This window comes from Hyla sarda, chromosome 11, assembly GCF_029499605.1.
Source record: "Hyla sarda isolate aHylSar1 chromosome 11, aHylSar1.hap1, whole genome shotgun sequence".
Classification (NCBI taxonomy): domain Eukaryota; kingdom Metazoa; phylum Chordata; class Amphibia; order Anura; family Hylidae; genus Hyla; species Hyla sarda.
This window is the reverse complement of record NC_079199.1, coordinates 15,153,985-15,178,543: the sequence shown is the minus strand read 5'-3', so window position 1 is coordinate 15,178,543 and position 24,559 is coordinate 15,153,985. Positions and strand designations below refer to the sequence as shown.

At 43.4% G+C, this 24,559-nt stretch overlaps 1 protein-coding gene across 1 annotated transcript in view; it reads right to left on the bottom strand.

Moving 5' to 3' along the window:
• The window catches only part of DICER1 (dicer 1, ribonuclease III), a gene marked incomplete in the record, with an annotated part of 69,014 nt that overhangs the window by 10,864 nt on the left and 33,591 nt on the right, over positions 1–24,559 (bottom strand). Inside the window, 12 exon segments of the mRNA XM_056544895.1 lie at positions 2,319–2,494; positions 2,592–2,697; positions 4,826–5,008; positions 5,980–6,133; positions 8,680–8,893; positions 11,049–11,228; positions 12,424–12,563; positions 13,451–13,526; positions 13,893–14,025; positions 15,604–15,758; positions 21,189–21,431; positions 23,770–23,902. Coding sequence (XP_056400870.1) covers positions 2,319–2,494; positions 2,592–2,697; positions 4,826–5,008; positions 5,980–6,133; positions 8,680–8,893; positions 11,049–11,228; positions 12,424–12,563; positions 13,451–13,526; positions 13,893–14,025; positions 15,604–15,758; positions 21,189–21,431; positions 23,770–23,902 — 1,893 coding nt within the window.

The following is a 24,559-nucleotide window of genomic DNA, read 5'->3' as shown; positions in this document are numbered from 1 at the left end:
TGTTACTGCAATCCTTTTCTGTGAGAAATACTTCATTTTCTAGAAAAATTTCAGGGGTGCCAACATTTACATCCATGACTGTATAATCTAGACCAGTGATGGCAAACCTTTTTGAGCCCGAGTGCCCGAACCGTAATGCACGCCAACTTTTTTCCCCTCAAAGTGCCAGCACAGCAATGAAATAAGAATACACATTAGCTTGGCAGTATACTCCCCCCCACATTAGGGGCAGCCAGTGTCGCCCCACATTAGGGGCAGCCAGTGTCGCCCCACATTAGGGGCAGCCAGTGTCGCCCCACATTAGGGGCAGCCAGTGTCGCCCCACATTAGGGGCAGCCAGTGTCGCCCCACATTAGGGGCAGCCAGTGTCGCCCCACATTAGGGGCAGCCAGTGTCGCCCCACATTAGGGGCAGCCAGTGTCGCCCCACATTAGGGGCAGCCAGTGTCCCCCCACAGACATACAGCCTCCAGCCATATACAGTGTATGGCTGGAGGCTGTATGTCTGTGTCGGAACACCGAAGATGACGTCCCGCTGGTCACTTACCATGCGCGCGTCATTCTCGGTCCTCCCCGATGCTCCGCTCTGCTTTCCGGGCGCACGCATGGGACATCAGTGGCGTGACGTCCCTGCGTGCTCTACCTCCCGGCGGTCCCTGCGTTTTTAAAGCTAAAGCGGGACCGCAGAGAGGTAACCGGGACATCCTTGTGTCCCGAAATGACCTTTCGGGACACAGGAATATCCGGAATGTGACAGGGGCCTGTGGCGTGCCCACAGAGGGGGCTCGGCGTGCCACAGGTTCGCCATCACTGATCTAGACTAATTGCACAAATCTTTTTCCTGCGTAAAATTCCAGGCTTTAGTTTAGAAAGCGACTCTACAGTACTTCCAGTGATGGCTTATCCTTAGTATAGGCAATGGCAGATCCCTGGAGGTCCGACACTTGGTACCCTTATACCATCACTGTTTACCAGGCACAGCGCCAGCGCCGTACATATTAGTAGTGGTGGTGAAGCCTGGTATTACAACTCAGAGCAGTTTATTGAAGGGAAAGGAGCTGTAATACTAGGTACAGCCACTACTAAACATATGGCGCTGAGTCAAGATGCAGAACTTTCCATAGGATTGAATGGGCAAAGCTTTGATTGTCTTTGTGCTTGGTTAAATATAAAAATACATTCTGCAGCGCTAGTCAGTATTTTCCACCCCCTCCCCAGGGTACTAGCAGTCTAGACCAATGACCTCCCACCAGCGGATCTTCAGCTGTTACAAAAAGGAGATTTTTGTACTCACCTTAAAATCTCTCTTTCTCGTAGCTCTCATTGGGGGGCACCGAACTTATGGATACATGCTCTTGCCACTAGGAAAAAAAAAAAGTCTGCTCCTCCCTGGCAGGATATACCCTCCCGCCTGCAGTGAGGTCATCCGTTTTAGCTAGTGTCAGCAGGAGGAAAGACACAGGACTGAGGGCTCCCCAGACCTCGTCTTTTTTCTCTTTGTTATTTTCCTAGTTTTAGGCTAAAAGTTTAGTTTTAGTTTAGTTTTCTCTCCTTTTTTATTTTTGCAGATTTTTTTTCCCTAGTGTCAGCACCTCCTAGTGGCAAGAGCATATACCCCATCAGTTTGGTGTCCCCCAATGAAGAGCGCCAGAGAATCTACAACTCCCATCATGCTAAGGCTCATCCTAAGGCTGTCAGAACATACAGAGAGTTGTGTTTTTGCAAAAGCTGGAGAGCCACAGGTTGGGGAACACTGCTTTAGAACATTGTTTTCCAACGAGTGTACCTCTGGCTTTTGCAAAACTACAACTCCTAGCATGCCCGGACAGCGAGTTGTAGTTTTGCAACAGCTGGAGGCACACTGTTTGGGAAACACTGAGATGGTTGTCCCAGGGGTCACACATTGATCTTGTCCTTATCTGTAAAACCCGTTGAAAAGACCTTTCGGAGGAGATCTTACTCCAGGAGAATTAGGTTCCATATAACCATGTACCAAGATGTTTTAGGCTACGTTCACACTGCGGAATTCCGCGTGTAGAATTCTGCGCAGTGTGAATGGGTCTACCGTCCGTGTGAGTCTACTGCGAGACACGTTGACACTGCGGAATTTCAGCGGCGGACAATTCTGCCGCTGAAATTGTTCTGTGCAAAGAAAGAATGTGTTAAATCCTTGCGGGGAATTCCGCGAGCACTGCATAGCCGTCAATGGTGACATCACAGTGCCCCGCGGTTCTACCGCTGAAGTGGTTTCGGCGGCGGCCACCTTACGGAATCTTCCGGAGGTTCCGCAGCGTGAGCAAACCCCTAAGCGGCTCTTACCGGAAATCCTCAGGAAGGGCTTCCACGCCAACGCCTGCATCGATGGCCGTCTGGGCCCTCAGCTCCTCTGCCGTCAGGAGACAATGCAGGCGATACAGAATGCTTGGCAAGCACACAGCTTTCCTCCACAAGGACGCTGGGATGGGGTGAATAGCACAGAGTTCTGGAACCAGAATCTTTCCCGAAAAAAAAGAAACAAAAAAAGACGCGTTTACTGGAGGCCACAAGCAGCGAGTCTCCGGTTACACAATCCAAATATTTCGGACACTTTACCTGTTTGTTCTGTAAACTTTCCCACTTGGCTTTCCTTTTTTCGGCGCTGCTTAATGGGAGAGCCTTCCCCTTCTGATTCAGGTGGCGTGGAGTCAGCAGGTTCAGGCTAAAGGATAAACAACAAGTCCAAATTCAATTACTAACTATTTTCAATGTCTATGCTTGCTGTCAGTGAATTGAGAGATTCTTATCAGAGATGAGCGAACTTACAGTAAATTCAATTCGTCACGAACTTCTCAGCTCGGCGGTTGCTGACTTTTCCTGCATAAATTAGTTCAGCTTTCCGGTGCTCCGGTGGGCTGGAAAAGGTGGATACAGTCCTAGCAAAGAGTCTCCTAGGACTGTATCCACCTTTTCCAGCCCACGGGAGCACCTGAAAGCTGAACTCATTTATGCAGGATAAGTCATCAACTGCCGAGCCGAGAAGTTCGTGACGAATCGAATTTACTGTAAGTTCGCTCATCTCTAATTCTTATGAATGGCTATAGCAGTGTTTCCCAATGAAGGTGCCTCCAGCTGTTGCAAAACTACAACTCCCAGCATGCCCGGACAGCCAAAGGTTGTCCGGGCATGCTGGGAGTTGTAGTTTTGCAACAGCTGGAGGCACTCTGGTTGGGAAATACTGGCCTAGAGTGTTTAAATTCTTCCCAGTCTTTACATAGTAATGGCGTGATGCTTCAACATGCCTTACTGTTTTGATTGGTAGGGGCCAAACCTCTAGGACCCCTAGTGATCTGGAAGATAAATAGGCCACATTGCCGCATCCCCTTATTCACTGTACAGCTAGGTGGCTGGGGGCGCCACTATAAAAGGGGTACTCCAGCCAAAAATAAATTATCCCTTATGCCCAGGGTAGGAGCTAAGTGTCCGATTGCGGGTGGGAGGTAGGATCTGACCTTTTTGACCCCCCCATGATCTCAAGAATAGGACCACAAATCTTTTCGCTGTATGGAGCGTGGGATCGGCATGCGATTCTCGCATTCTCTATGGGAGCACCCAAGATACCCTACAGTGCTTGGTACGTCTGGCGCTCCCAAAGAGGATGCACAGAACACATGCTCGTGCCCAGAGGTCGGACCCTTTCGCAGCACTGTACACTCAAATTGGTCCTTGTCCCCATTGGGGCTTACAATCTAAATTCACCTGACAATATGTTTTGGAGTGTGCGGTAAAAAACCCTTACAAAATACAGGGAGAACATACAGACTCTTTACAGATGTTGTACGTGGGGGGATATGAACCCAGGACCCCAATGCTGCAAGACGATGACAGTGCTAAACACTAAGCCACCATGCTGCCCTGTGGATAGGGGGATATATGTTTTTAAATGCAGGAGCACCCCTTTAAAGGATACCACCTTTCAACAAAAAAAAACCTTTGGATATATTATAGATTCTTGTTTGCAGAATAACTTTCCAATCGCATGTTATTAAAAAATATCCTTCTTTCTATTGTATTTTCCACTTTGAAAAAAATGACCACAAGGGGTCTCCCTACCAGTCCTGGGCGCAAGCCCTTTTTATAGATTTCAGACTCATGCTGGAGTCCTAAATCTCAGACTGCAGCCGGGACACAGACAAGCTCAGCTGGCAGCTCTGAATCTTCTCCTCTCCGTTTACAACTGAATGTGCAGAGAGAAGAAAGATCGGAGCTCAGATAGTAAAATGAATGAGGGCATGCAGTAAGGCAGAGTCAGGAGTATGCCCTGCTGTGCTAGGAGCACAGTGCTGGCGCCTGCCTCTGATTGACAGGCAGGGAGCAGTGCTGAGCTTGTCTGTGTCCTGGCTGCAGTCTGAGATTTAGGACTCCAGCATGAGTCTGAAATCTATAAAAAAAAAGCTTGCAGCCAGGAGTGGTAGGGAGACCCCTAGTGGTCATTTTTTTTTCAAAGTGGAAAATTAAATAGAAAGAAGCATAATTTTTAATAACATGCAATTGGAAACTTATTCTGCATACATTAATCTATAATATATCCAAAGTTTTTTTGATGAAAGGTACCCTTTAAAGGGAAGAGCTAGAAAAGGACACTACAACCACTTCATTCTCAGGGTCCGTAGGTGTCCCCATCATCTAAAATAAAAAAAATTAGAACTGATACAAAAATAAACAGTAGCTGCCTGATAGCAGAAAAGCCTCAGAATGTAAATGTTGCACTATAAGCTGCACCACTGCAGATTTCCTTCCCCCCACCCACCCCCCAGCACTGCAATGCGCTTCGCACGTGTTTGGCGTACCGTGATGAGGTGTGGTCGACATCCAAGAGTGGCTGATTGAGGTTTGTCAAGTCGAGGTTGTACTTTGTTTTATAATATTCAGCAAACGTTTCATATTCTGGGGAAGGGAATTTACTGAGTGGAGTAAGGTCAGTGTATACATCAGCTACGTAGAATCGATGAGGCTGGTCAAAATTGCGATATCTGGAGAAATAAAATAAACATTTTGGTGAAAATACATTCTTAGTGCTGATCAGTATTTTTGTCTAAGGTCCTGCCAGTCTAATGTTCCCTAACCTGTAACTTGTCAGCTGAAAGTACAACTCCCATCATGCCCTCACACCTGAAGGATCTCAGGAAACGCTGGGTGTTAGAGTTTTGCAACAGCTGGAGGCCCACTGGTTGGGAAACACTGCTTTAGAGACTTGTCAAAAGTTTTTATTCGGTTGGGGTCTGAGTTGTAAGACCGCAGCTGATCAGTAGAACGAGCAGGGAGAGATTCCTATTCTCTCCATGCTGTGTGTGTCAGTGTCCCAAGCAGTGTGCCTCCAGCTGTTGCAAAACTACAACTCCCTGCATGCCCAGACAGCCGTTGGACCAGTTTTCAAAGTGTTTCCCAACCAGGGTGCCTCCAGCTGTTGCAAAACTACAACTCCCTGCATGCCCGGACAGCCGTTGGACCAGTTATCAAAGTGTTTCCCAACCAGGGTGCCTCCAGCTGTTGCAAAACTACAACTCCCTACATTCCCGGACAGCCTTTGGACCAGTTATTACAGTGTTTCCCAACCAGGGTGCCTCCAGCTGTTGCAAAACTACAACTCCCTGCATGCCCGGACAGCCGTTGGACCAGTTATCAAAGTGTTTCCCAACCAGGGTGCCTCCAGCTGTTGCAAAACTACAATTCCCAGCATGCCCGGACAGCCGTTGGCTGTCCGGGCATGCTGGGAGTTGTAGTTTTGCAAAAGCTGGAGGCACCCTGGTTGGGAAACACTGCTTTAGAGGGAGAGATCAATGGATTGCATCATAATTATCTGAAAGGAGGAGGATCTCTCCATAACTAAATGTTTTTACACAGGATGGTTGTATGCAGAAACCCGAAAAAACTCCCACATGGGAAATATGGCCCCTTTAGATTATACACATTGAAGTATCAGCGAGGGCAGCAAAGAACCTACCTTGGAATGATAACTGCATCCTGGTAGTCTTCTAGTTTGAAAATAAAAGGATTCTCGGCTGAATACTGAGTACTAGGAATGCCAGTACGAGCTTCCGATTTCTCAATATCTTCCACAAATGTAAAATCTATATCCAAAGTGCCACAGTCATTAACTAGGATAAAAAAAAAAAAATAAGTCATGTTACACGAAGTAAAGTAAAAAACAGGCCCCACTAGTTACTTTGCATTAGTGTCCGTCAGCACTCAGCCCATTAAACGGATGGAGAGAGTGTTACTGAGCATGCGCGTCCTCTGGTAACCGTGACTGAGCATGCGCGTCCTCTGGTAACCGTGACTGAGCATGCGCGTCCTCTGGTAACCGTGACTGAGCATGCGCGTCCTCTGGTAACCGTGACTGGGCATGCGCGTCCTCTGGTAACCGTGACTGGGCATGCGCGTCCTCTGGTAACCGTGACTGGGCATGCGCGTCCTCTGGTAACCGTGACTGGGCATGCGCATCCTCTGGTAACCGTGACTGAGCATGCGCGTCCTCTGGTAACCGTGACTGAGCATGCGCGTCCTCTGGTAACCGTGACTGAGCATGCGCGTCCTCTGGTAACCGTGACTGAGCATGCGCGTCCTCTGGTAACCGTGACTGAGCATGCGCGTCCTCTGGTAACCGTGACTGAGCATGCGCGTCCTCTAGTAACCGTGACTGAGCATGCGCGTCCTCTAGTAACCGTGACTGAGCATGCGCGTCCTCTAGTAACCGTGACTGAGCATGCGCGTCCTCTAGTAACCGTGACTGAGCATGCGCGTCCTCTAGTAACCGTGACTGAGCATGCGCGTCCTCTAGTAACCGTGACTGAGCATGCGCGTCCTCTAGTAACCGTGACTGAGCATGCGCGTCCTCTAGTAACCGTGACTGAGCATGCGCGTCCTCTAGTAACCGTGACTGAGCATGCGCGTCCTCTAGTAACCGTGACTGAGCATGCGCGTCCTCTAGTAACCGTGACTGAGCATGCGCGTCCTCTAGTAACCGTGACTGAGCATGCGTGTCCTCTAGTAACCGTGACTGAGCATGCGCGTCCTCTAGTAACCGTGACTGAGCATGCGCGTCCTCTAGTAACCGTGACTGAGCACGTGTGTCCTCCAGCACTAGAGACTAAGCACGTGTGTCCTCCAGCACTAGAGACTAAGCACGTGTGTCCTCCAGCACTAGAGACTAAGCACGTGTGTCCTCCAGCATTCAGCTCTGTTGATGGATCATTTGTGTAGGTAAGTAGGTGAGTAGGTGCTTCCTCCAGTACCCTGACTATTGAGTGGATGAGGACAATCACTAAGCATGTGTGAACTACATGGAGGCGGCGTGTCTGCTGCGGCCAACAAGCCTCCTGCACAGGAGAGCTGCGGCCCCATGCAGGAGATTGCAGGGGGTCCCAGCATCCGGACAACCCCCTCCCCCCCCCCCCCCCCCGCGATCAGACACTTATGTCCTATCCTGTGGATAGGGGATAAGTTGTTTTTGATGCAGATTTCCTTTAAAGGGGTACTCTGCTGCTCAGTGTTTGGAATAAACTGTTCTGAACGATGGAGCCAGCGCCAGGAGGTCGTGGTGTTGTGACCTCATAGCCCTGCCCCCTCATCACATCCCGCCCCTGCAAGTCTAAGGGAGGGGGCGTGACCTCACGAGGGGGGCGGGGATATGACGTCACGAGCTTCCGACTCCAGCGTTCGGAACAGTTTATTCCAAATGCTGAGCACCGGAGTACACCTTTAAGGAGCCATGTTGCCATTCTTATCTTTCTATAGTGCAGCCTGAGGCTCTGGACAAGCAGTCACGCATTGGCATAAGCAGGATATTAAATCAAATATTTACCAAGTACAGTGGTCCCTCAACATATGATGGTAATCCGTTCCAAATGGACCATCCTTTGTTGAAACCATCGTATGTTGAGGGATCCGTGCAATGTAAAGTATAGGACAGTGGTCTACAACCTGCAGACCTCCAGATGTTGCAAAAGTACAACACCCAGCATGCCCGGACAGCCAACGGCTGTCCGGGCATGCTGGGAGTTGTAGTTTTGCAACATCTGGAGGTCCGCAGGTTGTAGACCACTGTTAGAGGAAGTTGTACTCACCTGTCCCCGCCGCTCCAGACCGTCACCGCTGCCCGGGATGTCGCCATCCATCGCTGTCGCCGCGTCCCCGTGGTGTCCCTGACGCGCCGTAAGGCCTCTGCTTCCCCTGCATCCTCGCTCTCCGTCGCCGCCATCATGTTGTTACGCACGCCGCTCCTATTGGATGACGGGACGGCGTGTGCAGTGACGTGATGACGACGATGGAGAGCGCCGACGATGCAGGGGATCCCGAAGAGGACGCGCCGGAGCCCCGAGGACAGGTAAGTGATCGTCAGCGGACCACACGGGGCACCGTAAACGGCTATCCGGGAGCAGCTGAAGCAGTCTGCGCTGCCGGATAGCCGTTTATGCGATGGCCCCGACATACAAAAGCATCGTATGTTGAAATGATCGTATGTCGGGGCCATCGTAGGTCGGGGGGGTCACTGCATATTTAACAAGGGCAATACGTTTATTTCCTTGACAAGTTGAAGCTGCATCTGCAGATACTTAACATTGCCCTTACGGTAAAATCATGGTAATCTACAAAGAACTATATGCAAATGAGTCTGAAAGGTCCATACGGATCGGCGACTTACCAACATTGAGAGGTAGAACACAATAGGCAGCGTCGGCTGCGGTGGGCTTGAATTCTAGTGCAGGTTTCTCAAGACGAAGGATGTGAGAGAAGATGTACTGGTGCAGCCGGGTGATGAGCTCCAGTTGTTGCAATGTTAATGTAAATCCAGACTTCTTCAGCTCAATCGATATGGTCACTTCTCCAGAACGGGTGTAGACCGGGAAGTGTGGGATCTGCAAATGACATGACCTACACTTAGAGTGGCGTTTTACCAACTAGGGTGCCTGCAGCTGTTGCAAAAAAACTACATCCCCCAGCATGCCAAAGGCTGTCCTGGAATGTTGGGAGTTGTAGTTTTGCAACAGCTGGAGGCACCCTGGTTGGGAAACACTGACTTGGAGAACAACAAGCACTAAAAACCATCTACACATCTATGAAGAATATTCACCAGTTTGCTCCCTGATATTGGAAACAGTCGACAGGGGGACAGTTCAATCTTGTTTTATCAGATGACACAGTGTCTGGCCTCATATCCAGTGGTCATCTCCTAAGGATAGGGGGATAAAGTTTCAGATCGCAGGGGGTCCGACTGCTGGGGCCACCGTGATCTCCCGTACGGGGCCTCGGCTCGCTGGCCAGATAGCAGGCGTCGACCTCCGCACAGAGCGGCAACTGACACGCCCCCTCAATACATCGCTATGGCAGAACCGGAGATTGCCGAAGGCAGCGCTGCGGCTCTGTCATAGAGTTGTATTGAGGGGGCGTGTTAGCTGCTGCTTCGTGTGGTGGTCAACACGCCCCCTTCCCGCGGGCTGCCGGGTCCTCGACGATCTGAAACTTATCCCCTCTCCTTAGGAGACGGGATAAGTTTTTCAGCACTGGATGACTACTTTAATGAACTACAGTCAAAAGTCTCCTTTCTACAATAACAAAGATAACATATGCTACTTAAAGGGGTACTTCGCCCCTAGACACCTGATAAGATGTCTGATTGTGGGGGGAAACCCCACAGTCTCTGCTGCAGCACCCCTGACATCCGGTGCACAGAGCGAACTGTGCTCCGTGCCGGATGACTGGTGATGTGGGGCAGAAGCTTGAGATGTCCCAGCCACGCCCCCTCAATGCAAGTCTATGGGAGGGGGCGTGACAGTTGTCATGCCCCCTCCCATAGACTTGCATTGAGGGGGCGTGATTATGACGTCACGAGCCTCCGGAGCTGCACCCAACGCTCTAAATCAGTCTTTCCCAACCAGTGTGCCTCTAGCTGTTGCAAAACTACAATTCCCATACTGGGAATTGTAGTTTTGCAACAGCTGGGAGGCACACTGGCTGGGAAAGACTGCTCTAAATGAACACCAGGTGCAGCAGGGAGATCGCGGTGGGACCCGTGGCCGGACCCCTGCGATCAGACATCGTATCCCCTATCCTTTGGATAGGGGATAAGATGTCTAGTGGCGGAGTACCCCTTTAAAAGGAGTTCTACATTAATATACACAGCGCTACAGCCTCCACCCTCGGAGACACGCTCCTGTGACAGCCTGCTCAGGTGTATGGCAAGTTCAGCGCAAGAGACGGGCCCCAGTGGTCTGACTCCCCACAAATATTAACTATCCTGGGGGCTTCTGCTGCACTGTGTACACAGCGGAACTCCCGATTCCGACCTCCACCAAAAGAATTGACAAGTCAATTCTTGCGGCAGAATCAGCTGGAAATTCACTGCCGTCTATGGAGACAGAATGTTCTGCCGGCGCCTGATATTTGGAGAACATTCCATTCCATTGGGATGCCAGAGACCACCGCGTGTCCTGGGGTCCCTTGCCTGTCCTAGGGTTCTGACTCCTATCACCGCCACCGCGCCGCACCCCCCACCACCGCACCGGCCAGAGAACGCCAACGTCGCTGCCCCATCCCCGGTTTTATAATTACCTGTTCCCGGGGTCCACGCTTCTTCTGGCTCCTGCGCGTCCTCCTGAGCTGTCGCTGTGCGCACTGACTGTGACCTGGGAACGGGTAATTATAAAACCGGGGATGGGGGAGGCAATGGGGCAGCGGCGGTGGCGGTCTCTGGCCAGTGCAGTGGAGGGGGGTGTGGTGCGGTGGTGGGGGGTGCAGCACAGTGCGGTGGTGGTGTGGGCGGTGCGGGGGGCGGGGCATTATCGGAATATCGGCAAGGTAATTGCCGATACCGATAAGGTGCAAAATCGCTAATATCGGCCAAACCGATAATCGGTCGATCCCTAGTCTTAGCGCCTGTCGGATGGGGAAAATGTATGGAATGTCCGCCCCTCTTTTCCAGGCTGTCATGCCGCACATTTTACGCCATGTGAACAAGTGGGGGATTATGCAAAAGGAAAAAACACAAAAAAGGACGGCAGGAGGTGACGGTACCTGAGGTATGGGTTTGGCAGTCAGGATGCCGAAGCATCGCGTTGTGTCTTCAGGAGGATAGAGCTTCCGCCTCCTGAAGTTCAGTTCATCAGGTAGAGGGGTTGTCAATACCATTCCGATCACATACAGATAGCACGGCTGGCCTGGCTTTGGATAACTGTTCTTCAGGCATTCAGGGATCTAAAACAAATAAGGTTTATTGTTAGAAAACCATTTCTATTCAGCTGCTATCCATCTATCCAGTCGTTTCCAAACAGTGTGCCTCCAGCTGTTGCAAAACTACAACTCCCAGCATGCCCGGACAGCCTACGGCTGGGAGTTGTAGTTTTGCAACAGCTGGAGGCACACTTTATAAAACACTGCAGTATAGGACCCTCTGTTACTGCAGCCCCCAGTTTTGCAACAGCTGGAGGCGCACTTTATAAAACACTGCAGTACAGGACCCTCTGTAACTGCAGCCCCCAGTTTTGCAACAGCTGGAGGCACACTTTATAAAACACTGTAGTACAGGATCCTCTGTTACAGCAGCCCCCAGTTTTGCAACAGCTGGAGGCACACTTTATAAAGCACTGCAGTACAGGACCCCAGGATATGCTCCTAAAATTCCAGAAAGTCCAATGCAAGACATAATGTGCCTAATATATGTTTTTTTTTAATAATTATTAAAAAAAAAAAAAATTATAAGAGTACCTGTCATGATCTTGATACATTTTATAATCCTCCTAGGTCACTGCCGCCATCATGATAAACCACCCCCCACCTTTATTTTTATTATTTGTTAGTTTTCTACCTTGATATTGCTCTGTATTTTCTGCTCAGTCAGATTCACAGACTGGGAAGGGGCGTTCCCCAGTAGACGTGACATCATCTGAAGCCATACAGGGGAGAACTTCCTCCCTCCCTCTGCTACACACAGCCCAAAGCAGTTCAGTGTGAGATGAGCTATGATTGGCTAAGGCTGCACACACCCACCCTAAGCACTCCAGACTGCATTTCCTGATTTTGGACTTCTGCCAGGCCAGCAGGAGTCCTAAGTATGTGCAAGAGATGGGAGGAAATGTGCTCTGGACAAGTAGGGAGACACCTAGTAGCGGCTTTTTTTAAACACAAAAAAAAAAATTTTGAAAACTTTTTTATTTATTTATTTTTTAAACAAAGTACATTAGAAAGATTTTTGATTTTTTAAGCTTACCATTGAGTGCAATAGCAAAAATTTATTTTAATGATAGTGCCCATTTGACTATAATGTCTCTGAAACACCAGGGATCCCACTCCCTGCACCCGTGGTTTTGGGCAGCATAAAACAGTAACAGGTTCCCTTTAAATAGCAGATATATATGGACTATTGAGGGAAGAGGGGGAGGGGGAGACATACCGCCTTAGGGTAGCACTGCCTTCTCTTGGTCGAGCCTGGTCGGCCTGGGACACTGGTTTCTTCCTCATCATGTAGATCAAGCTCCTCCTCGTATTTTACAGTCTCCTTGCCGACCGGCATTAAATGGTCATCCAGTTCACCTGCAAGGAATAAGTGAGGATTTACGATATAGAAGTATCAGCAGTTTATGAGCATATGTAAGAATCTACAGCTAATAGAGAAACTAAGACTAAATATTACAACAACCTGAAGATCGCACATGCTAAGCCCACGTCCCAACTTCCTGTGTTCTGTCTTTGTCTCTCTGTTGCTAGAGATGGAATTCCCCTAACAGCAGGCAGTGGACAGCAGAATGCAGGGCTGTGACAGACATCTTGTGTCCAAGACTTTAGGGCTTTTTTTGGGGGGGGTAATGAATCAGCAATGATACAGGCTATCATATAGAGGGAGGCGGTTTGAAATGACCATTTAATTTCCTTTTTATATGAACTGACAGACCTGCTTAAAGGGGTACTCCCGTGGAAATGTGTTTTTATTTAATTTTTTTTAAATCAACTGGTGCCAGAAAGTTAAACAGATTTGTAAATTGCTTCTATTAAAAAATCTTACTCATTCCAGTACTTTTTAGGGGCTGTATACTACAGAGGTAATGATTTTCTTTTTGGATTTCTCTTCTGTCACGACCACAGTGCTCTCTGCTGACCTCTGCTGTCCATTTTAGGAACTGTCTAGAGAAGGAGAAAATCCCCATAGCAAACCTATGCTGCTATGGACAGAGGTGTCAGCAGAGAGCACTGTGGTCATGACAGAAGAGAAATCCAAAAAGAAAAGCATTTCCTCTGTAGTATACAGCCCCTAAAATGTACTTGAAGGATTAAGAGTTTTTTTTAATAGAAGCAATTTACAAATCTGTTTAACTTTCTGGCACCAGCTGATTTAAAAAATAAATAAATAAAATAGGTTTTCCACGGGAGTACCCCTTTAAGTAATGAAGCAGCATAAATAACCTAAGGATTCGGAGACTTACCGATCTGGTGCAACATCTTGCAGCATATGAGAGCCACCGCTCGTTCAGCAACCCTGGCACAGCTCATGGATGGGCCCTAGAAAGATGAGCACAACTAAATCAGGACTGAAGCTGACCCTAAATAAGTAGGGTGTAAGTAAGTGTCCGATAAAAAGTAATCCTTTTGGTGGGATGGAATAACCACCTAACATGTATTTGGGTAAGTCTGGCAGCAGCTTACCTACCCCTCCTTCATTCAGAATACATGGACCCTCAGCCGACCCAAGCATACCTGTTGCGGTGGGGGAATGAACATACAGCTGTCCACTTTCTTACATGTCTGGCCAGCTTAGAAGAAGCTAAAGGGTCAAACTTTGCAATTTAATTTAATGGTGATGGAAGAGAGACTGTGTCACTAGAAGGGAGCCTTGTCAGTGATGCCAAATTCTTACCAAGTACTTACAAGAATGGGGGCTCTGAGCGGAGAGTTGATTGGCAGGTAAAGGGTTGACTGGTACAGACCATTGGACACCTCGCGGTTTTTACATTTCGGAGCGAGATGAGTGAAGGGGTCACTGGGCAGCCGGGCACAATACCTGTGCACAGAGGAGGAAAGCATCTACAGACGTTACTTTTATAAAGAATTACTGTGACAGGAGCACTATCTGAGTCAATCTTAAAGGAGTACTCCACTGGGAAAAACATTTTTTTTAATCAACTGGTGCTAGAAAGTCAAAACAGATTTGCTAATTACTTGTATTAAAAAATCTTAATCCTTCCAGTACTTATTAGCTGCTGAATACTACAGAGGAAATTCTTTTCTTTTTGGAACACAGAGCTCTTTGCTGACATCATGACCACAGTGCTCTCTGCTGACATCTCTGTCTATGTTAGGAACTGTCCAGAGCAGCATATGTTTTCTATGGAGATTTTCTCCTACTCTGGACAGTTCTTAAAATGGACAGCAGAGGTCAGCAGAGAGCACTATGGTCAGACAGAAAGGAAATCCAAAAAGAAAAGAACTTCCTGTGGAACATACAGCAGTTAAGTACTGGAAGGGTTAAGATTTTTTTTTAATAGAAGTAATTTACAAATCTGATTAACTTTCCCTTTCTTTATCTTTTGGAAGTAGGAATTGAAGTGAATAGTTGAAAGGAAAAAAAAACAGGGTTTTATTAATATAATAAGTATATATGGATGGATGTGGGCGTTACAGGGTTTTTATTTTTTTTTTTCAATAATATGTGAGATATTGTTTGTGATAGTGTTTGTAATTATATGATGAGGTAATTCTTGTAATTGAGGTAAAAAGGAATAAAATAAAGTTTATATAATAAAAAAAAAAAAAATTCTGGCACCAGTTGATTTAAAGAAAACATTTCCAGTGGAGTGTCCCTTTAAAGGAAAACTGTCAGCTTTATCTTCCCCCGGCACTAACCAGCGGTACTGGCTGGCAGTGCGGGGGACGCTGATCAGTTTGACGCTTACCGTGACCGGATCCGCCGCGCCGTTCGGCCCTAATCTTCTTCCGGCCAGGCTAACTGGCACTCTGACGTCAGTGCCACTGCCCGCAGCACCGCCCAGCTCGTCAATATTCCTCCCCTCTCTGTTCATTACAGAGTGGGGAGAAGAGGGAGAGGCGGAGTGAGGGGAGGAATATTGATGAGCTGGGCGGCGCTGCGGCCAGCAGCACTGACGTCAGAGTGCCAGTTAGCCCGGCCGGTGCCAGTTAGCACCTCATTAGAATATACAGAAAATAGACGATTACGGCTGAACGGCGCAGTGGATCCGGGCACGGTAATCATCAAACTGATCAGTGTCCCTCGTAGTACCAGCCAGTACCGCTGGTTAGTGCGGGGGGGAGAAAGCTGACAGTTTTCCTTTAATAGGTGTCTGATCATTGGGGGGTTCAACTGCAGGGACTCTCCCCGTGATGTCTAGAACAAGGCTCGAATGTCCCTGTGCAAGGAGCAAGGGGTTGACATCCCCCTCCATGCATCTCTACGGGAGCCCCAGATATAAACGAGAACAGCGCTGAGACCCCCCCCCGTGATCAGACACTTCTCTCCAATCCTGTGTAAGAGGATAAAGGTATAAAATGCTTTAGTGCTTTAAGAACAGCGAGTAATTGTAAACCCAAAAATGAAAAACATGTCTGATGACATCACACTTACCGATTAATGTGGCCAATTGCATTGTTTAGGGTAACCCTTGGGCTGCCATCATCCTGCCGCAGCACGTATGGAGGAAAGATCCCGTCATCATCCACAATGGGGTCAGACTCCGTGTCCCCACAGTCCATAGACTTGGAGCATTTATTCCGCAGGATCTGAAATGGAAGTGAAAGTGATTTCCCTGAGTCCAAGAGTCTGTACCACATGATAGCAGTAGATTGTCTGTATTAGTCTTAGATATGTAAGTATTTGTAATTCAGATAAGTTCTGCAGTATTACTATGTGCCTGTATTAGATGCATGTGTGCACTTGTATTAGCAAAAGCTGCATTAGTATGGACATATGTGTACGGTGGTCCCTCAACATGCCATGGTAATCCGGTCCAAATGGACCATCGTTTGTTGAAACCATCGTATGTTGAGGGATCCGTGCAATATAAAGTATAGGACAGTGGTCTACAACCTGTGGACCTCCAGATGTTGCAAAACTACAACACCCAGCATGCCCGTACCCCTTTAACCTCAGATTGTCTCTTCGCATTATATAGTCTGTACTAGTATATACGTGTATTCGCATTATATAGTCTGTACTAGTATATACGTGTATTCGCATTATATAGTCTGTACTAGTATATACATGTATTCGCATTATATAGTCTGTACTAGTATATACGTGTATTCGCATTATATAGTCTGTACTAGTATATACGTGTATTCCCATTATATAGTCTGTACTAGTATATACGTGTATTCCCATTATATAGTCTGTACTAGTATATACGTGTATTCCCATTATATAGTCTGTACTAGTATATACGTGTATTCGCATTATATAGTCTGTACTAGTATATACATGTATTCGCATTATATAGTCTGTACTAGTATATACATGTATTCGCATTATATAGTCTGTACTAGTATATACGTGTATCCGCATTATATAGTCTGTACTAGTATATACGTGTATTCACATTATATAGTCTGTACTAGTATATACATGTATTCCCATTATATAGTCTGTACTAGTATATACGTGTATTCCCATTATATAGCCTGTACTAGTATATACGTGTATCCGCATTATATAGCCTGTACTAGTATATACATGTATTCCCATTATATAGTCTGTACTAGTATATACGTGTATCCGCATTATATAGCCTGTACTAGTATATACATGTATTCCCATTATATAGTCTGTACTAGTATATACGTGTATTCGCATTATATAGTCTGTACTAGTATATACGTGTATTCGCATTATATAGTCTGTACTAGTATATACATGTATTCGCATTATATAGTCTGTACTAGTATATACATGTATTCGCATTATATAGTCTGTACTAGTATATACGTGTATTCCCATTATATAGTCTGTACTAGTATATACGTGTATCCGCATTATATAGCCTGTACTAGTATATACATGTATTCCCATTATATAGTCTGTACTAGTATATACGTGTATCCGCATTATATAGCCTGTACTAGTATATACATGTATTCGCATTATATAGTCTGTACTAGTATATACATGTATTCCCATTATATAGTCTGTACTAGTATATACGTGTATTCCCATTATATAGTCTGTACTAGTATATACATGTATTCCCATTATATAGTCTGTACTAGTATATACGTGTATTCCCATTATATAGTCTGTACTAGTATATACATGTATTCGCATTATATAGTCTGTACTAGTATATACGTGTATTCCCATTATATAGTCTGTACTAGTATATACATGTATTCCCATTATATAGTCTGTACTAGTATATACGTGTATTCCCATTATATAGTCTGTACTAGTATATACGTGTATTCCCATTATATAGTCTGTACTAGTATATACGTGTATTCGCATTATATAGTCTGTACTAGTATATACATGTATTCCCATTATATAGTCTGTACTAGTATATACGTGTATTCCCATTATATAGTCTGTACTAGTATATACATTTATTCCCATTATATAGTCTGTACTAGTATATACGTGTATCCGCATTATATAGTCTGTACTAGTATATACGTGTATCCGCATTATATAGTCTGTACTAGTATATACATGTATTCCCATTATATAGTCTGTACTAGTATATACGTGTATTCGCATTATATAGTCTGTACTAGTATATACGTGTATTCGCATTATATAGTCTGTACTAGTATATACGTGTATTCCCATTATATAGTCTGTACTAGTATATACGTGTATCCGCATTATATAGCCTGTACTAGTATATACATGTATTCCCATTATATAGTCTGTACTAGTATATACGTGTATCCGCATTATATAGCCTGTACTAGTATATACATGTATTCCCATTATATAGTCTGTACTAGTATATACGTGTATTCCCATTATATAGTCTGTACTAGTATATACATGTATTCGCATTATATAGTCTGTACTAGTATATACGTGTATTCCCATTATATAGTCTGTACTAGTATATACGTGTATTCCCATTATATAGCCTGTACTAGTATATACATGTATTCGCATTATATAGTCTGTACTAGTATATACATGTATTCGCATTATATAGTCTGTACTAGTATATACGTGTATTCCCATTATATAGTCTGTACTAGTATATACGTGTATCCGCATTATATAGTCTGTACTAGTATATATGTGTATTCCCATTATATAGTCTGTACTAGTATATACATGTATTCGCATTATATAGTCTGTACTAGTATATACATGTATTCCCATTATATAGCCTGTACTAGTATATACGTGTATTCCCATTATATAGTCTGTACTAGTATATACGTGTATTCCCATTATATAGTCTGTACTAGTATATACATGTATTCGCATTATATAGTCTGTACTAGTATATACATGTATTCCCATTATATAGTCTGTACTAGTATATACGTGTATTCCCATTATATAGTCTGTACTAGTATATACGTGTATTCCCATTATATAGTCTGTACTAGTATATACGTGTATTCCCATTATATAGTCTGTACTAGTATATACATGTATTCCCATTATATAGTCTGTACTAGTATATACGTGTATTCTCATTATATAGTCTGTACTAGTATATACGTGTATTCCCATTATATAGTCTGTACTAGTATATACGTGTATCCGCATTATATAGTCTGTACTAGTATATACGTGTATCCGCATTATATAGTCTGTACTAGTATATACGTGTATCCGCATTATATAGTCTGTACTAGTATATACGTGTATCCGCATTATATAGTCTGTACTAGTATATACGTGTATTCCCATTATATAGTCTGTACTAGTATATACGTGTATTCCCATTATATAGTCTGTACTAGTATATACGTGTATTCCCATTATATAGTCTGTACTAGTATATACATGTATTCGCATTATATAGTCTGTACTAGTATATACGTGTATTCGCATTATATAGTCTGTACTAGTATATACATGTATTCCCATTATATAGTCTGTACTAGTATATACGTGTATTCTCATTATATAGTCTGTACTAGTATATACGTGTATTCCCATTATATAGTCTGTACTAGTATATACGTGTATCCGCATTATATAGTCTGTACTAGTATATACATGTATTCCCATTATATAGTCTGTACTAGTATATACGTGTATTCGCATTATATAGTCTGTACTAGTATATACGTGTATTCCCATTATATAGTCTGTACTAGTATATACGTGTATCCGCATTATATAGTCTGTACTAGTATATACGTGTATCCGCATTATATAGTCTGTACTAGTATATACATGTATTCGCATTATATAGTCCGTACTAGTATATATGTGTATTCGCATTATATAGTCCGTACTAGTATATACATGTATTCCCATTATATAGTCTGTACTAGTATACACGTGTATTCGCATTATATAGTCTGTACTAGTATATACATGTATTCCCATTATATAGTCTGTACTAGTATATACGTGTATTCGCATTATATAGTCTGTACTAGTATATACGTGTATTCACATTATATAGTCTGTACTAGTATATACGTGTATTCGCATTATATAGTCTGTACTAGTATATACGTGTATCCGCATTATATAGTCTGTACTAGTATATACGTGTATCCGCATTATATAGTCTGTACTAGTATATACGTGTATCCGCATTATATAGTCTGTACTAGTATATACGTGTATTCCCATTATATAGTCTGTACTAGTATATACGTGTATTCTCATTATATAGTCTGTACTAGTATATACGTGTATTCGCATTATATAGTCTGTACTAGTATATACATGTATTCCCATTATATAGTCTGTACTAGTATATACGTGTATTCCCATTATATAGTCTGTACTAGTATATACGTGTATTCCCATTATATAGTCTGTACTAGTATATACATGTATTCGCATTATATAGTCTGTACTAGTATATACATGTATTCGCATTATATAGTCTGTACTAGTATATATGTGTATTCGCATTATATAGTCCGTACTAGTATATACATGTATTCCCATTATATAGTCTGTACTAGTATACACGTGTATTCGCATTATATAGTCTGTACTAGTATATACATGTATTCCCATTATATAGTCTGTACTAGTATATACGTGTATTCGCATTATATAGTCTGTACTAGTATATACATGTATTCGCATTATATAGTCTGTACTAGTATATACGTGTATTCGCATTATATAGTCTGTACTAGTATATACGTGTATTCGCATTATATAGTCTGTACTAGTATATACGTGTATTCCCATTATATAGTCTGTACTAGTATATACGTGTATTCTCATTATATAGTCTGTACTAGTATATACGTGTATTCGCATTATATAGTCTGTACTAGTATATACGTGTATTCGCATTATATAGTCTGTACTAGTATATACGTGTATTCGCATTATATAGTCTGTACTAGTATATACGTGTATTCGCATTATATAGTCTGTACTAGTATATACATGTATTCCCATTATATAGTCTGTACTAGTATATACATGTATTCGCATTATATAGTCTGTACTAGTATATACATGTATTCCCATTATATAGTCTGTACTAGTATATACGTGTATTCTCATTATATAGTCTGTACTAGTATATACGTGTATCCGCATTATATAGTCTGTACTAGTATATACATGTATTCGCATTATATAGTCTGTACTAGTATATACGTGTATTCCCATTATATAGTCTGTACTAGTATATACGTGTATTCCCATTATATAGTCTGTACTAGTATATACGTGTATTCGCATTATATAGTCTGTACTAGTATATACATGTATTCCCATTATATAGTCTGTACTAGTATATACATGTATTCCCATTATATAGTCTGTACTAGTATATACGTGTATCCGCATTATATAGTCTGTACTAGTATATACATGTATTCCCATTATATAGTCTGTACTAGTATATACGTGTATTCCCATTATATAGTCTGTACTAGTATATACGTGTATTCCCATTATATAGTCTGTACTAGTATATACATGTCTTCGCATTATATAGTCTGTACTAGTATATACATGTATTCGCATTATATAGTCTGTACTAGTATATACGTGCGTTCACACTGCACCTTCTCGATGGCTTTATAGGTTTTCAGATCCTCTTCGAACCCCTTGATCCTGTCCGTGTCCGCCAACATGATGTAGTTAGAGATAGGGGCCCGGGCCCGACCTTTAGACTGAACATATGACCTGTACTCAGTTGGCAGGTCAAAGCGGACCACCAAGTTGCATTTGGGGATGTCCACGCCCTCCTCCACGATGCTGGTGGCAATGAGCAAGTTGGTCTCATGAGCTCTGAACTTTCGGAGAACCTAAAGGGGTAAATAATCCAGAGGTCCAATAGTCAATGTGCTGCATAATAAACCGGCCAGCAAGTGTCTAATAGAAATGGTGTTTCAATTCTTTATTGTGTTCAAGATCACTGCTTGCTGTCTGCAAACGGGAATAGTCTGGTTTATATCCAGAGACTGAAAACCTCTCTTGACCTAGATTTTTGCACATTCTAAGGCAGTGTTTCCAAAGCAGGATGCCTCCAGCTGTTGCAAAATTATAACTCCTAGCATGCCCAGACAGCCAAAGGCTGTCTGGGCATGCTAGGAGTTATAGTTTTGCAACAGCTGGAGGCATCCTGCTTGGGAAACACTGCCCTAAAAGGAAAACAAATATTTAATTTAATAACAGCAAGCAAAGCTATTGAAAACCAGCCATAGATATAAGTGTATGTTTCTTGTTTTGGGACTTTTTTTGGATCATATGCCTATAATTATATTATATAAATAAATAAAATAAATATATTCTATAAATAAATAAATATAATATATATGTGTGTGTGTGTCGTATTTTATAATATATACATTTGTTGTACTTTATATTAATATATGAATATCTCTATTAATTATATATATATATATATATATATATATATATATATATATGTCATTTTATTATATACATTTGTATTTTATAATATACATTGTATTTTATAATATATACATTATTTTATATTAATCTCTCTCTAATATATATATATATATATATATATATATATATATATATATATATATATATATATATATATATTTATTTTAGGGATGTCCTGTTTTTTTCTTTTGTTTTTAAAAGGGCTAAATATATTTAATTTTATTTAAAATTTTTAGAAAAGGGGGGTTAATTCACATTATTTAAAAAAATATATATTTTTTTCACTTTAGTCTCCATAGGGAACTATTACATGCAATCCGTAGATTGCATACACTGATCAATGCTCTGCCCTAGTATAGCAGTGATCAGTGTTATCGGCGTTCCGTTACCACTGCCTGCCATGACCGAGTGCAGGCGGCTTTCCGCACCTCCGTAATACCTGCTGGCGACAGTCCTGCCGGCAGGTATCGGATTAGGTATCTGGGACATTTGCACGAGTACAAGTAATTGCACAAATGTCCAGTATCAGTCCCGATACGGATCCCATTATTGGTATCCGGGCATCTCTAATATATATGTAACAAAGCATTTTTTTTATTATTTGATTTGCATTAAAAAGCCTGTAAAAGCATCTGGGAAGTGTGGAAAAAAAATAAATAAATAAATAATAAAAGGGTAAAAAAAATGCTTTGTAAACTAAAAAACTATTGTGCATAAAAACTTCACCACCCAAAAAAAAAAAAAAAAAACGCATGAAAAACATACTTGTCTTATCTAGTAAAAAAATAATAAAGAATTAAAGTACGTTTCCAGCCTCATAATACACTGAATGAACACGGTATGATGACCACTAGAGATTAGCGAATTTACAGTAAATTCGATTCGTCACGAACTTCTCGGCTCAGCAGTTGATGATTTATCCTGCATAAATTAGTTCCGCCTTCAGGTGCTCCCGTGGGCTGGAAAAGGTGGATACAGTCCTAGGAAAGAGTCTCCTAGGACTGTATCCACCTTTTCCAGCCCACGGGACCACCTAAAAGCTGAACTAATTTATGCAGGATAAGCCATCAACTGCCGAGCCGAGAAGTTCGTGACGAATCGAATTTACTGTAAATTCGCTCATCTCTAAGGACCACATTGAAAGCACAAAAAAAGTGCAAGCGGAGATCTAGAAAACTAACAACGTAAATCAGAACAAGATAAGGAAAACAATTCCGCGCAGTTTTATGGTTTTCTCCACCCAACTAATGGAGGACACGGGACAAGCCCCAATATTCCCAGTTCTGGATGAATTATGATCCTTAATGTCAACCCGAAAGCATTTCACAATGATATGAGGAGACGCTGATAAGTATTTCCAGTTGTTTCTTCCCCTCCTCCGGATGACATCAGGGTCTTGCCGTCCCACCCAGGACATCCCGCCGTGGCTGCCTCTCAGGATCCAGGGAAGCCCGATCCGCGGCCTGTCCTATAGACTTACATACGAGCAGTAAATGCCGTTATTTAGCTGTCAGAGTCAATAAGCTCCAAGAAAAGCAGACTCGACCTGTAATGGCCTAACAAGCGATCGCTCCGGGTCTATAATGCTGCGTAATTATATAGTCTGGGCTGGAGGGAGTCCAGGCCGCGGAGGGGAAGAGACACAAAGCAGATTGAGGACAGGAACATAAAGGAAAAGTGCTCGTCTCCCAAACACAGCGGGGGAGGGGAGGGAGCTGCCAGCCTTACCTCCTCCTGTTTTCTGAACTCCACTTCCATCTGCTTGTTTCGGGGCTGGTTCTTTCCGATGCCGTGTCCAGTTATGAAGTTGCTGCTAATGTAAGCCAGCTCCGGGTCCTGCTTCCCGGCCTCCTTGATCAACCTGTAACATAGGAACCGGCAGTGAAATTAGGTTATAGATCTGTGTTTCCCAACCAGGGTGCCTCCAGCTGTTGCTCTTTATAGGCCATAACTAATGCAGCTATTACTTAAGCCAGTGTTTCCCAACCAGGGTGCCTCCACCTGTTGCAAAACTACAACTCCCAGCATGCCCGGACAGCCGTTGGCCCTCATACCGTCCCGTCCCCATAAAAATAAAAAAAGTTATAGGGGATCAGAAAATGACAATTTTTAACATATAAATTTTACTGCTTCTAGTTATGATTTTTTTCAGAAGTTCGACAAAATCAAAAGTATACAAGTAGGGGATCATTTTAACCGTATGGACCTACAGAATAAAGATAAGGTGTCATTTTTACCGAAAAATTTACTGTGTAAAAACGGAAGCCCCCAAAAGTGACAAAATAGTGTTTTTTCTTCAATTTCAATTGTCGCACAATGATTTTTTTTTCCCGTTTCGCTGTACATTTTTGGGTAAAATGACTGATGTCATTACAAAGTAGAATTGGTGGCGCAAAAAATAAGCTGTCACATAGAATTTTAGGTGAAAAACTGAAAGTTATGATTTTTTAAAGGTAAGGAGGAAAAATGTCAAATGAAAAAACCCCGAGTTCTTAAGGGGTTAAAAGACCGCGCCACT